Raw genomic sequence first — 14,097 nt, forward strand, 5'->3', positions numbered from 1 at the left:
GGCAGGGTTTCTCAAATGAACCACTGATAGCCGAATCACTGGGGGTGTCTGTTTACATGCAGAGTCCAGGCCTGAATCAGAACGTTGGGGGGAGGTGCAGGAAGCTGCGATTTAAGTGAGCTCTTACACACGGGAGCACTGGAGAACCAGGGATGGGGGACTAAGACACCTACTTCTCCAGTTTTGAGGCCTTTCTGGCTTTTTTCTAGTTCCTTTGGTAAAGGGACATATTGTCCTCTCATTTCCTTTCCCGTCACAATCTTTTGCACCCCATACCCGGTGTGGTTCCTCGCCCCAGGCTCATTTCTAAGTCCAGGAGGTCGCCAACTAGTGCTGCCCCGGGAACATCAGGGCCTGTGTATAGCCCTGAACACAACCTCAGGGCTGAGAAATGTCACCCGAGCTGCCAGGCCTCGGGCAGCAACCTTGCTCACGAGGGGGAGTTAGCCCAGACAATGTGGTCAAGAGGCCCTTCTTCCTGCTCTTGGCAACGGGGCTCCTCTGCCAACAGAAAAAACTTCCCAGCAGAGGTTCTTAGGACCCAGAAAAGCAGAACCACAGAGGCTAGAAGAGAGCAGCCCTCCAGCCTAAGTCCAGACAAAGGGTTCTACCTCCTGACCACCTAGACTCCTACACATCCCACAAGGCCCAAGCTGCTTCCTCTTTGAAAACTACTCTGTCACCCTGGCCCTCTGTGGTTACTCCCATCATCCTACCAGCTAATGTTTAAGGAGGTGGTCACAACCTTCCAGGCACTGTCTTAGCTTTCTACCCACATTTTCTCATGGGATTTTCATGGCTCCGGGGTGTGTGTGTGTGTGTGTGTGTGTGTCTTATTTTACAGAATAGAACCAGGGCTCTGAGAGGTGCAGTAACTTACTCAGGGTCCCATGCTGGCAAGTGGCGCTGCCGGATCCTGAATCCAGCCACCTGCCTTCTGAGCCTGCCCTCCTAACCACCGTGCTACTGACCGCATCAAAGAGCCTAGAAAGGTACTGGGCTGGGAGCCAGGGACCTGGGTTCCACCTAGAGCCAGAGGCAGGTACTCTGTTTCTTTATCTAGGAGAAAATGAAAAGGTTGGACCAGATCTCCTCTAGTCTTATTGGACTACCCTCATCTCCACCATGGGGGGGTGACCCAAGGCATGTCTTGGCCTTAATGGCCTCATTTCTCAATGTGATTAAGTGCCTTTCATGCTTTGATTTAGGGGGTGAGATCGGGTGACCCCATCAAGGTCTGTCTTACCATGGGTTCTCGTGTCCTTCCTACGGGCTGGGCCCTGCTCCCTCAATCTCACCAACGCATTCATTCAGCTCGCATTGACTAAAGAATGTGCCAGAAGAGTTTCTCAGCCTGGTGAGCTGGAACAGGTCAGCAAACAATTTCAGCGTCACAAGCACAGAAGAGTAATACTCAGAGGGGTGTTTGTGTGTGTGCAGGTAAGTGTGTGTGTGAGGGTTGGGGAGAAAGGTGAGGCCACATCATCTGTTTAACGGGCTCAACACACAGAACCACCCCTAGTTCTCACAGCGAAGAAATGGCAGGGCTGGGCCCAAGCCCAGTGCTTTTCTCTCTCCCCCGCTGAATGGTTATTCACATCTCTACATCTGGAGATGGGCTTGCAATAAGCACACACATGCTCCACGTCTAAGCAAACCACACTCCCCAGGGGCCGGGCTCCGTGCCTGGGCAGCAGAAATGGAGGGAGGTGGGCAGGTATGAGGGACAGGCAGGAAGGATAGGTGGGAGGATTGGATGATGATGGAGGAGGAAGAGGATGGAGTTCGACTCCCAGATTCTGGCTTGGACAAGTGGGTGGAAGGAAGTACTGGTCAGAGAGAGGAAGGCAGGAGGAGCAGCCAGTGGGGGAACTGGGGCTCCAGAGCATGTGCGTTTTAGGCCGGCTCTGAAGGATAGTGACCCAGCATTCTAACCTGTCAGCTGACTCTTCTTCCACCAAATCACTCCCGGGGCCTTCTTCTCCTGGGTCATCTTTGCAAGGGAGAAGGGGGTGGGCGATTGCTGGAGTCACATGCAGGATACTGAGGATCATGGATGAATGAAGAGGGTTCCTGGCCTGGGAATGTGAATGCAGCCTCCGCTTGTTTATTGGCTGTTGGCTAGCGAGTCCTTTCATACACATCTGTCTTTTGATCCTCTAACCACCCTGGGAAACAGCCTTCCAATTTATAATTGAGAGATATTGATGTTTGGAAAGGAGCTGAGATTTGTCTGAAGGAAGGGAAGGTGGGAAAGGAAAAGAAAATTAATTTTTATTAAGGACTCACTCCATGCCAGGAACCAACCAGGACACTTTCCCATGTATTAGCAGGCCTGTTCTCTCAAAATCTACATGCAGCACCAATAGCTGCATTTTACAAGTGAGAAAACGGCCTCCACTAAGTAACTCAGGAACCCAGCTAGTGGGGGAGAGATTCAGATGTAACACCCAGTGCCCAGCCCTCGCACCCAGAGTTCATTCATTCAATCCACACATTCAGCCAGCGACCACTTTCCCATCATCTGCTGTTAGGCTGCACGTTCAGGAACAAAGAGATGAACACAGCAGGCAAGCTTCTGCCGTACTAGAGCGTCAACTTGCCGAGTGCTGTGGGAAGATGTCACAGGGCATCCACTGTGCTTCTAGGGAGAGGTGACAGGAGCTGATGGATGACGACCAGGACTTAGTGGGTGTGGGGAGGGGGAGTGTTCAAGGCACATGGAACAGTGTGTGCAAGGCAAGGTGCTGAGCCGCCAAAGAGTTTGTAACGTTCCCGGCGGCTGCAGAAACAGCCTGGGACAGACTGTGCAGGACTGCGCCTAAGACTTTTGAAATTTAAGCCACCAAAGAGGTCTAGCTAAGTGGCGGGCACCATCAGAGTGGCTTTTCAAAAAGATGTTGACTGCCGAGTGGAGAATGGCCTGGAGTGAAAGCAGAGTGGAGGTAGGAGGTCCTCCCAGCCATACAAGAGGATGCTGAGGACGCAGGAGGTCCGGGATGAGAACGGAAGCAGAGGGCCTGGGAAGAAGTGGATGGATTGGCAAGCTACCGACAGCTCAGTCATCAGGGCTTGTGACTAACTCCAGGTGGAGACGGAGGGGGAAGAAGAGTCGTAACTGTCAGGTTGTCCGAGGCCTATAGCCCAGCCCCACCCCCAGCGGGCTAGGGGCTAGGCCCTGAGGTTGAGGCAACATGCTGAGTCTCATCCTGTTAAGCAGGGGGAGCTAAACCTTGGTTAGAGTGAAGAGTGGCTTTGCTTCGATTTCTTTTCAGAATGTCAGGAGTCTGCATGCCACAGCTGAGCTCACCCACTTAGCAAGATGCACCTCCAACAGCAGAGAAGCCTGCAGCTTCCTGGTACTGTCCGTCTGCTCTCCAGGCCCGACCAAAACTTTCCTTGCTCCAGCCCATGGCCTGTGAACAGACATGTAGACCCCCAGCCAGACCCTCCAGGACAGTGAATTCTAAAGTCTTCATCTGTGGCTGCTTCATTGGCCACGACAGCCCCGGAGACGGGGCACAACTGTCCAGCTGAGGATGGGACTGCTGCTGCCAGAAACCACGCTGGGGCAGAGACGCCACAGGTGGCACTTTATTACAGCCTCTGATATGTACAGGTATATACAGTTGCTGTGAGCCTATGGTACATTATTTCACAAAATTATCTTACATCCTGTGCACACTTCTGAGTGGGAAGTAGCAGATTCTGCTCCGAATAGCCCATGGATGGTGGAAGAAAGGGACGCTCAAAGGAGCCGCCCCCTCTCAGAGGACATTCATGGGGGCTGCCTGTCCCCTTCCCCAGTACTGAAGCCCTCCCACGGGCCATCTGGGCCTCCCACCTGCTCTGGGCGCTAGCTGCTTCCACAATCTTTCTCCTCAAGTGGAAGAACACTGGTGGGGGAAGAAGCAGCAGCAGGGCGCCCACTCCCTGACAGCAGCAAACTGACTGATGCCAGAGCCCGGCCAGACCCACTGAATGTCAATAGCAAGACGGGATTCCTCCCTGTCCTTCGACTCCGCAGTCCGGTCTCACGGGGCGCTGGCATGCATCTTCTCCAGGCAATTTGTCCAGAACGTGACCAGCCGGTTGTCACGGTTGAGGCAGAAGTCCGTGAAGTCCTTCAGCAGCCGGTCGGCAAACTTCTCATCCCCTGTGGCACTGGAGCGCCACGTCTTGGTCAGCATGGTGTTGTAGGCCCAGTTGTAGCCAATCCGCTCCTCGCAGAACATGTTCTGGTTGGTGGAGCTGGTAGAGTTCCGCCGCCGACGCGGCTGCCCGGAGAACTTGCGCTTGGAATAGGGCAGCTGCAGGAACACTGTCCCTGAAGAGAAAAGGGGGGGCTGTTGCAGCCACCAGGAGGGGGCCCAGGGTCGGCTGGGCTAGCTCTGCGGCTGCAGGCTGGGTGTGAAGGGTCAGACCCCTCCTGCCACAGGGGTCCACCCACACCCCATCTCGGGGAGCACCTCACCTGTGACATGGATGTACTGAGGCTTGTTCTCAGCTGGGAAGTTAAAAGCAGATGCAGAATATTTATCTTGCACAAACCCAAACCTACAGGAAAGACAGGAAGACACACTGATTAGGGCCCCTAATGGGACAAGGGGAGAAACTGGGGCTAACAGGACTCTGACAGCCTGGGCTGATGGGATTTGGAAAGATCTCATCCAAGACGGAACACGCCGGCTGCTTACTGTGTCCTCGCTACATACCAACCTCCACTTCAGTGGCTCCCCGATCTTCTCCAGCCCAGGCTCCTTCCATCACCAGGGTGGTTGAAAGCCCTCTCACCTGCTGCTCTTTCTCATCCAGCCTTCATCTCTGCCCAGCTACCCCCTGCCCTGGACACCCCCAGCCGTGCCCCAGACCTTCCCACTCTGCCCATCCACACACTGGAGACTGTCAGGTCCTCCTGAAAACGCTCCTGATCTTTATTCACCTTGGCCACGCCTCTCACCTTCTCCTCAACATCTCCCACACCAAGCACATAGTAGGTTCTCAGTGAAGGCTCTGAAGCGAAATGAAGTATCTTAATTGAAACTCTTTCCTTAAAGGTGAGGCACACCAATCTGGGGCTCTCTGCCTTGCTGCATTCTGGAAATGGGCAGGAGGGGCCATTTTTCATCTATGGCTGTTCTATTCTACTTCTCATCTACAGCTTGTTCTATTCCTGGTTTTTCTATTTCCAGAAAGCCCATTTATTACAGCCGTACCTGCTCGGTGCCACAAAGGACATGTTAATAGATGTGGCTCCTGCCTCGAGTCTGAGGGGTTTATGTAATGAAGGCAGGGATGTGGGTAGAACTAAAGGAGGTAGAATGCCCCCTCCCTTCCCGGAGCCAGTTCTTCAGGGAGGTGCTGTGCTGTGCTGTGGCCTCTAATACACTGCCGGCTTCACACTGGCATTTGGTGACTATTTACTGAAGAAACACGTGGACTCAGGTATGTGAATTAGACGGACAGACTGACACGCGCCGCAGGCTCCATCATCTCTGGAAGCTGATTCTGTCACGCGTAGGAATGGTCTTGGGTTTTGCTTTCCTTCCTTTCTACTTTCAGTCAAGGCCATTTCTTTACTCAGCGAGGATCAGCCTGACCAGATGCTTGCCGCATCTCTGCCTTAAGCCACCTGGAAGGACCTTTCATTTTAAAAAGGCAATTTAGCCACATGGTCCTCAGTCCCCTCACTGTCTGGTCAGGACTGAAGTGAGGGTAGGGGACTCCAGCCCCTGGGAAGGGAATGTACTCATTTCATGCCAACTGCCCAGAAGATGAAGGAGGAGCTGGGGCGCTGGACACTTTTCTAGCTCTGTCTGAGATGGACTTTGGGGTGAACTAATATTTCATTTCAGAGCCCCATTCCCACCTAGAGCTCCACTCTGAGCAAAAAGCTACATGTTGAACAACTCTTCTGGGCCAGGCACTTCGTTAGGCCTTGTGGAAGAAAACAAAAGGGAGAAAAATGCATGTGCTCACCTGCCAGGGGCCCCCTAAGTCAGTGTGATAGATGGACAGAGTGTATTGGGAAAAATGGAGGGAGGGACTCAGAGTGGAGGGACCTGGTGAAGCAAGACTGACAGGTGTGGAGGAGGTGGGAGAAAGGGTCTAGACGGGAAAAGAGGAGGTTCAGGACATGGCAGGGTCTGAGGTAGTGATACGCGGGGACTGGGCAGGGTGCATAGGAGGACGCTGAAGGCCCGAAAAGCAGGCAGAGGAGGAAAGGGCAGTAGTTTAAAGACGACACCACTGGGATTTGGACTGAGGTGGACAGGAGGAGGACGCTGTGAAGAACATAGCAGATGTGACAAATAAAGGCCACATCCCAAGTGATACCCAGCCAGCAAGGGGCAGTGACTGCCGATGAGCTATGAGATGAGCAGTGTCGGACCTCGGAATCAACTTGTCAGCTGACCGGGGTCTTCCTAGTAGGAACTGCAGCCTACTGAGAGCTTCCCAGGCACCAGGAAGATCAGAGAATCCTCCCAACACCCTGGGAGGTGTGAGAAGCCGAAGGTGGAGCAGTTCCAAGCTTGTTCAAGGCTCCTCAGTCAGATGCTGGTGGAGGCAGAGGTGAACCAGGCCTGTCTGCCTCCCACGGCAATGCCCTTCCTGCCGACCATCGCACCCCTGACCTGCTTCCCCAAATTGGTCTCCCCTCCCACTGGCAGGAGGAAACTCGCTGCCCTGGCATTCATTCCACAGCTTTTGCTGAGCATCCGAGCTAGGTCTATGATGAAGAGGTCAGGGTGAGGTCTGAGGTGGGGGGCCACCTTAGGGAGGGGGAGGATGAAGAGTCTGGACATCACCCTGTGGCTGTGGAGGGGCATGGGCAGAGTGTGGGTGGTAACAGCTGAAGGTGCTGGAATAAGGAGATAATATGACAGGGAAGGAGGCTGCCGCAAGAGGATCTGAAGCAGGAAGAGCAGGCTTTGCTTACACCGTGATTAACAAGAGGCAGCAACTGGACACTGAGTTAGAGATGTTCCAGAGACAAAACCAAGCTGGCCTGGGGGACGGACGGCGAAGCCCAGGAAAGGCTTTCCCTAGGATCCATATTAAATCCCTATGGACTTATCTATTGCTTTTTAACCACTGATTGTCTTTTCAACACGTGTCTAGGGGCTCTTGACAAACTTCAGTTTTTCATCTCCTGTCATTTCTCGGATAGCTTATCTCATAGTCCTGTTGGAGGCTAAGGAGGGAGCTCTCTGCCCTCCCCTCAGCTGGACAAAGACAGAAATGAAGTCTGAAAAACAACGGCCACAGGAACTGGAGAGGGAGTGCTTATCTTTGAAACCAAGGCCAGGGTCCTATCGGAGATAAGCAGTGAGTCTGTCGTTGGTAAACCAGACGTGTTTCCCCAGAAATGAAACAAACTGGGTTTTGCTGCGGTAACTGCTGTTCGAGGCAAACACGAACACCTTCCCACTGTCCTCTCTTGCTAAGGAACAAACCTGTGTGCAATGGCTTCCTGGAAGAGGTGCATTCGATCCCAGTATGTTTCCGGTTCAAAGCCTGAAGGGAGAAAAAGAGTAAGTGCTGAGTTGTGACCCCGGGGTATGTAATTCTCCGGGTCTGGCCTTCTCTGCTCTTGGCAATTCCTCTCCCTTGGCCGTAGGCTCTGCTTTGCACACCACCTGCTTCCAGAGAGACCAGCCTCTCTCCCTAGGAGGGACATCCTAAAGAAGGTGACAGCCACGCATCCTCACCATCCCTACCCTAAGCTCTATCAAAATCTGGAAAGGGGATGAATATGAGTCCCCAGAAATCAGTATGAGCTGCCAGAATTTGATATAAGACTCATTCTAATGCTCTCCTATGCCAAAAGGAGCATGACAATAATACAAACAGAAGTAAGCTTTAAATGCATGTTATTGAGGACAAAAATAAAAGATCAAAAAAATTACTGATCTTCCATTTCCCTATTAAGAGAGGCAATATTATAAGCTCCATGTTAGGAGTGGGGAAATTTAAGCAAATAAATATAAAAATGATTTGGAAAAGTGATTGGCTGGGGAGGAGAGGGAATACCGCCTCCCCCTACCCCACATCGCCCACTTCATTGCTCCAGCCTCGCTCCTTCCGTTCCTTCTGGGGGCTGCTGTGAGGACCAAGAATGGGAGGTGGGAGGGCGGGGCAGCCTGTCACCCAGCAACAGGCCACAGGCCAGGGCTGCCCCCAGGACCAATGCGCCAAGGGCTGGAGCAGCAACTGCGCAAGACATCCCAAAGGCCATGGGTGCCTGCAGTGGCCTTGTTACCCCTTCCACACTTGAAATATTCTATCTAAGACAGATCTGAGGATTCTGGGCAACTAAAGAGCAAGGGAGAAGAAAGACTTTGGCTTTAACAGGAAAACGTAGACACACAGCAGATTCTTGTCAGATTTTTAAGGTTTTGCATTCACTGTTATCGGAAGGGGTGACAACAGGAAGAGAAGCAGCATAGAAGCAAGAAAATCGATTTTTAAATTCAAGTCCTCATTCCTTGAAGCCAGGACTCCTTTCGTTCCACTGTAACCATGGCAACCAACAGAGGATGCTGGTCTTGAAGACCAGGTTATAACTGGCAGGGAAAACCACCAGCTCACAGAAAAATGTCCTATAATGTCGGCCCCTCGAGCAATCCGGTGCTGTTACCATAACGATGGAAAACCCCAGAAGAAGCTCTGATGGCGTAGGGAACGATCTGTCTGCCTCAACATATTCAAAACAGCACTATGAGGCAGTGCCTGGCTTAAAAACGTCAGATACAAACATAATCATCTGGCATTTCAGAACTGCAAGAATGGTCCTGTCTCGGCCACACACGAGAATGTGTGTGTGTGTGTGTGTGTGTGTGTGTGTGTGTGTGTGTGTGTGTGTGTGTGTGAAGAGTGCTTTGTAAACTCTGAGGATCACGGGGGGAAACATTGCTGTCTATACCGAAACATCTTCCAAGGTGTAAACAAAGAATATACAGATGGGCGTTTGGAACAAAAGTTGTTTGTACCCTGGGGGCAGCCCGCCACAGGAAAAGCACAGGGACACCTAGCTTGGCCTCCCCGACCTGGCGAGACCTCTCACCCTCTGGGCCAGTCCTCTTACAAGGGTGCAGGAAGAAAGCATCTCTCTTACACCCAAAGCTTTTTGTTCATGTTGTTAATTTTGATGTCTGAGAAACAAAAGGGGCTCTTAACATATTAGAAGCAACTCCAGCCTTCCAGGAGCTCATCTGTGAGCTTGTGGAAAGCTCTGGAGGAGCTACTTTTATGTTTATCGCAATGAGCCCTTGGTGATAACTCAAGAAGTTCTGCGCTGTGTGAGGGAGGATGCACGCTTCCATCTGTCCCTGAGAGTTCTGGTGGGTTAGGGTGGAGCAGCAGGGCAGGGCCAGCCCCCTGTGCTCTCCCACTCAGCCTGACCACCCTGTTCCAAGGGAAGGACTCTGTCCGGGTCCTGCTGTCCTCCTAGGCCAGCAGCCTCCTCCTGCTCTGTCTTCCTTGAGACGCAGGGCACAAGCCACGTGCAGTGAGTGTTCCAGGTGCTGACACACCACAGCTCTGCACAATAGGGCACTATTGCCTGTTTTGCTTTCAGTGCCTCCCTTTTTTAGATTTTTGCATGGGGCAGCAGATTCAAGCCTCCTGCGAGGTTCAAATTCCTGCAGCCCAAACCAGTGAGGCTGGAGCATAGAAAGGACAGTGTGGGGAGAGCACCAGGGCTACCCGTGATTGACAGGGTATCGCTCCCTCTCCCACCCGCCGTTCTGCTCCAGGGCTTTTGAGGATCCTCCTGAGTTGCAAAGCAGCTCTAGCCACCCTCATTTTTGGTATAAGGAATGTGAGGCTCAGAGACATTAAGGGACTTGTCCAGCCACTAGGTGAAGAAGTACAACCCAGATCCTTTTGGCCCCTTGTCCAAAGGCTCCCTCTACGCGCTAGCCTGTGTGGATTAGATACCTAGAGGGGTCTTTGGGGGAAAGAGGAGGTCTCACTCAGGGAGACAGGGTCCCCAGAGGAGAGTATCTCTTACTGTCAAAGAGGTGCTCGCTCCCTTCCTTGAGCAGACAGCTGATGTTGAGCGGGATGAAGAGCTGGGCTCGAAGCGGGTCCCCGTACAGGTAACTGGGCAGGGCAAAGGGACCCTCCAAAACCGGGACCAACAAAAAGCCACAGGAGGTAGCTTTTCGATGCCAACCTTGGACCTGGAGGGAAGCAGAGAAACAAACAATGTCATCCCCAGCTTTGCACAGACAAGAGAAAAGTACCGCTCAAGGAGCGCACGGCCAAGGGGGCGTCCTGCACATCGATTGGCATGTTCACTACAGATGTGCACTGGCTCCGAGCCCGTGCGTTTCCGGGCAGGCACACGCTCGGTCTGACCTCCTGTCGAATACTCGAAAGTCTGAGTTAAGCACACAGTTCCTCTTCACAGCTCAAGCTTCTGCAATTTCAGTGTTTCTCTTGGGAGGAAGAGACTGGCAAGGAGCTTCTCTTGCCTCCTAAAAACCCTTCTCATTCCATAGGCTGTTGGAGGAAGGTCACAGGATATAGGTTAAGTCCTTCTAATTTTGTCCTTTATCAAAAATTTACTAAGTCCAAAGTACCAAGTAGGAAAACAAGCACTCAAGCTGGCTGAGTGGGACGTGACGCAGGGTGTGAGATGACTGTGGTGGCCTCCAGCCAAAGGCGAGAAGCCCTGACCTGGCGGAATGAGAGCTGCCCTCCGGCAAACTCCCAAAAGCTGTCTGTCTGAAGACTGACCGAGAACCTAAGCTACCGGGGCGTACAGGAAAACCTTCCCGTTAATAGCTTTTTAGGGAACAGTGGCCATGTTCTTGGTCTTAAGATACTTTTTTAACTATAAAATTTGTGTGTGTGTGTATACATACATGCACACACACACATATATTTTAAAGCTGTGCATTTGGCCTCTGGCATTCAGATGAGATTTATGTCAAATCCTATTTCAAAAAACCACAGTTCGGGCCATACCTTGATTTAGACAAACGTAATTTCGCTAAAAACTGAAGGGGACCACTCTTAGCTTTCCTAGGGACACTCATAACAACAACACAGAAACCAAGCTCTGTGTTCGACCAAGATAATTTCTAGGGCTTAGCCAATGACCTTTTTATTTTATGTAATATTTAACCACATGAAATATGATTTATAACAATTCTGGGCATTGCCTTAAAATAATAATTAACATGCACTATGAGCCTTGTAAAAACTTTAAATAATGATAAAAGGATCAGCCCCTTTCAGTAGGTTTGACGTGAATTGATCTGAAGAGTGTATTTTTAAAAGACAGTTGCTAAATCCCTCCGACGATCCCTCTGGTCTTCTGACCAAATAGTAACTATATGTGTGTGAAAGTTATAGTTGTGCTGTTTTGAGCGAGGACCATCTGGTAGGGCTTCCAAGGAAAAGGCTTAGCCTGCTGGGTGAAAAGGGTTTTAGCTCTGCTTGGAGGGAGTGGTCATTCCAGTGTCACCCAGCTGGGGAAGAGCTGGTGGCCCTTACAAGCTGAGCAGGATGGGGAGCTGGGCATCTTTTTAAATTTGGACCTTGGAAAAAATAATAAAGATCAAAATAAATAAATAAATTTGGACCTTAGTGTTCCCGGGCCCTGGATGGTGTGGCTCCATTGGCTGGGTGTTGGTCCACAAAGTAAAAGGCCACTGTTTAGATTCCCCGTCAGGGTACGTGCTTGGTTGTGGGTTCAGTCCCCAGTCAGGACGTGGACTAGAGGCAACCAATCGATATTTTTCTCCTTCTCTCTCTCCATTCCTTCCCCTCTCTCTAATATCAATAAGCATGTCCTTGGGTGAGGAAAAAAAAAATGTTCCCCTAATGAGAATCTCTCCAGGGGAGAGGTGCTTAAAAGTGTGAATGCTCCCCCTCCCTGAGGATATACGGCAAGATTTGGAGACATCCTGGGCTGTCACAAGGCTGGTGTGCTCCTGGTATTTAGTGGGTGGAGGCCAGGGATGTTGCTCGACCGCCTACAATACACAGGACAGCCCCTACCATGGAGTTACATGGTCCTAGATGTCAGTAGTGCCAAGGTTGAGAAATTCTGACCTATACCCTTTCTGATTGCTTGAATTTTTTACTATGCTTAAATTTTTTAAAAGAGGCTATTTCAATAATCCAGGTGATAGGACCATGAGCTAAAAAAAAAAAAAAAAAGATACAAATTGCTACTAAGCCACCACTGTGCCCCTCTGCAAGGTGAGCCGAGGCCCCACCCACGATGAGAGGAGGCTCTCACCATCTCGAAGAGGACCGCAGCGGTCACTGCCATCCAGTGGAGCTTAATCTCAAAGGCCGCATTCAGGGAGAAGTTGCCATGGTAATAACAGCTGCACCACTCCAGCCGATCTGTTCGGTTGTTCACGTCCACGTCCAGCGTCACAGTCCTCTGCTCCGGAACAGTGGCAGCTATGTCAGCACACAGGCAGGGCCCCGAGTGAGAGGGAAAAGGAGGAGTGAGATGAGGAGGAAGAACACACACCTGGATATGAAATTGCAGAATCACCTGATATAAAAATCCCAGATTCTAGAAGCTTCCTGGAAATCACCTAGTCCAGGGGTCGGCAAACAACTTCTGCAAGCGTCCAGATAATAAATACTTTATATTTTGCAGGCTACATGGTCTCTGTTTCAACTTCTTAACTCTGCCATTGTAGTGCAAAAGCAGCCACAAACGCTATGGAAACGATGGCTTCCTGTGTTCCAATAAGACCTTATTCACGAAAGCAGGTGGATTCTAAGGGTAGTGAAACCACTCTGTATGATACCATAACGGTGGCTACATGTCGTTGTACATGTGTCAAAACCCAGAGGGAACCGCAGACTTTGGGTGATAACGTCAGTGTAAGTCTGTCGATTGTAACAGATGTCCCAGTCTGGGAGGGGGCGGGGATGACGACAGTGGAGGAGGCTAGGCGTGTGTTGGGGGCAGGGAGTGCTTAGAAAGCCTACTTTCTGCTCAGTTTTGTGGCAAACCTAAGAGTGCTATAAAAATAAAATTTATTACAATCCAAATGAATAAACAAACAAACAGATGGTAGGCCAGATTTGACCCGTTAAGCCATAGTGTACCTCCCCCAATCGGACTCAACCCCTTCATTTATAGATGAGGAAACAGCAGCCAGAGGGGGAACTTGCCTTGGCCAAGATCATAGAGTCAGAACCTCAGCCAGTGAACCCCTGACCTTCCGATTCCAGTGGCCCATAAAGCGACACAATTGGACCAGCAACCCAGACCACAGCCTGGGGGAAGTCTTGCTTTTCTGGCCTCAACCCAGGAAGACAACAGCTCTATAATCTTTCCTCAGAAATGAAATCTCATAAAGAAGCCTAATGCCCTGTTCTATCAACTGAGGGTTGTTCAAAAATTCCAGGTCAGTATCAAACTAGCTCATCCTACCTGGGACTTCTGCTCAGAAAGCCTACGCAGCCAGGAGCGGGATATTTTTAGAGATGGGTCAGATGATCGAGGTCCTAACCAGAATAAGGGCCTGAAACAGGCTCAGAAGTAAAGACAAGATCAGGGCTCTGCTCTGCCCGACCGGGCACAGCCGGACCTCGGGTTTCTATAAACTATTACCGGCCCCTCATTCTTCCCTGCCCTGAGTCCAACGGTCTTTCTTTACCTGAAGGAGTCAACTAAGTTCTGCCTTCTGCAGGTAGAAGCCCTGAGTGGCTTTTATCACGGACAAGGATGAAATGGCTCCCGAGTCAGCAGTTCTAGTGAACTATAGTGGGGAGACAGGAGAGCTGCAGCTGGGACAACGAATGGCAGCCAGGCAGAAGATACCCAGCTGCTTGGTTCTCTCAAAACCAGAACATGCAAAATGCAAAATGTTCTTGATCCGCAGCAAGAACTAAGCTCGGCTCTTCACTGACCACGTGCCCCTGAGAACATTGCCCCAGCTCCCCGGGTTAGTTCCTCACCTGCTCACCACAGGGGTGCCTGCCCAGCTGCTCCACAGAGGAGGGTAAAGGTCAATGAGATGTGGAGGAGAGTCACGGATAACTCCTCCTGCCTTCTCCTGCAGCCACCCCCACGTGTAACTCTCCTCCTTTCCTCCTGTGCCTCTTACT

General features: G+C 51.2%; 1 protein-coding gene across 1 annotated transcript in view; it reads right to left on the minus strand.

Annotated features, from left to right (window-relative positions):
* Positions 1-2,144: 2,144 nt before the first annotated feature.
* Positions 2,145-14,097, minus strand: part of DEPDC5 (DEP domain containing 5, GATOR1 subcomplex subunit) — an 89,485-nt gene continuing 77,532 nt past the window's right edge. Inside the window, exons 38-43 of the mRNA XM_024567037.3 lie at positions 12,260-12,429; positions 10,016-10,187; positions 7,458-7,518; positions 4,475-4,557; positions 3,311-4,327; positions 2,145-2,233 (exon numbers count right to left, since the gene is read on the minus strand). Of these exons, the coding sequence (XP_024422805.1) occupies positions 4,035-4,327; positions 4,475-4,557; positions 7,458-7,518; positions 10,016-10,187; positions 12,260-12,429 (779 nt within the window). The 3' untranslated portion in view covers positions 2,145-2,233; positions 3,311-4,034. The remainder of the gene's footprint in view (positions 2,234-3,310; positions 4,328-4,474; positions 4,558-7,457; positions 7,519-10,015; positions 10,188-12,259; positions 12,430-14,097) is intronic.

Source organism: Desmodus rotundus, chromosome 7 (genome assembly GCF_022682495.2).
Source record: "Desmodus rotundus isolate HL8 chromosome 7, HLdesRot8A.1, whole genome shotgun sequence".
NCBI lineage: Eukaryota > Metazoa > Chordata > Mammalia > Chiroptera > Phyllostomidae > Desmodus > Desmodus rotundus.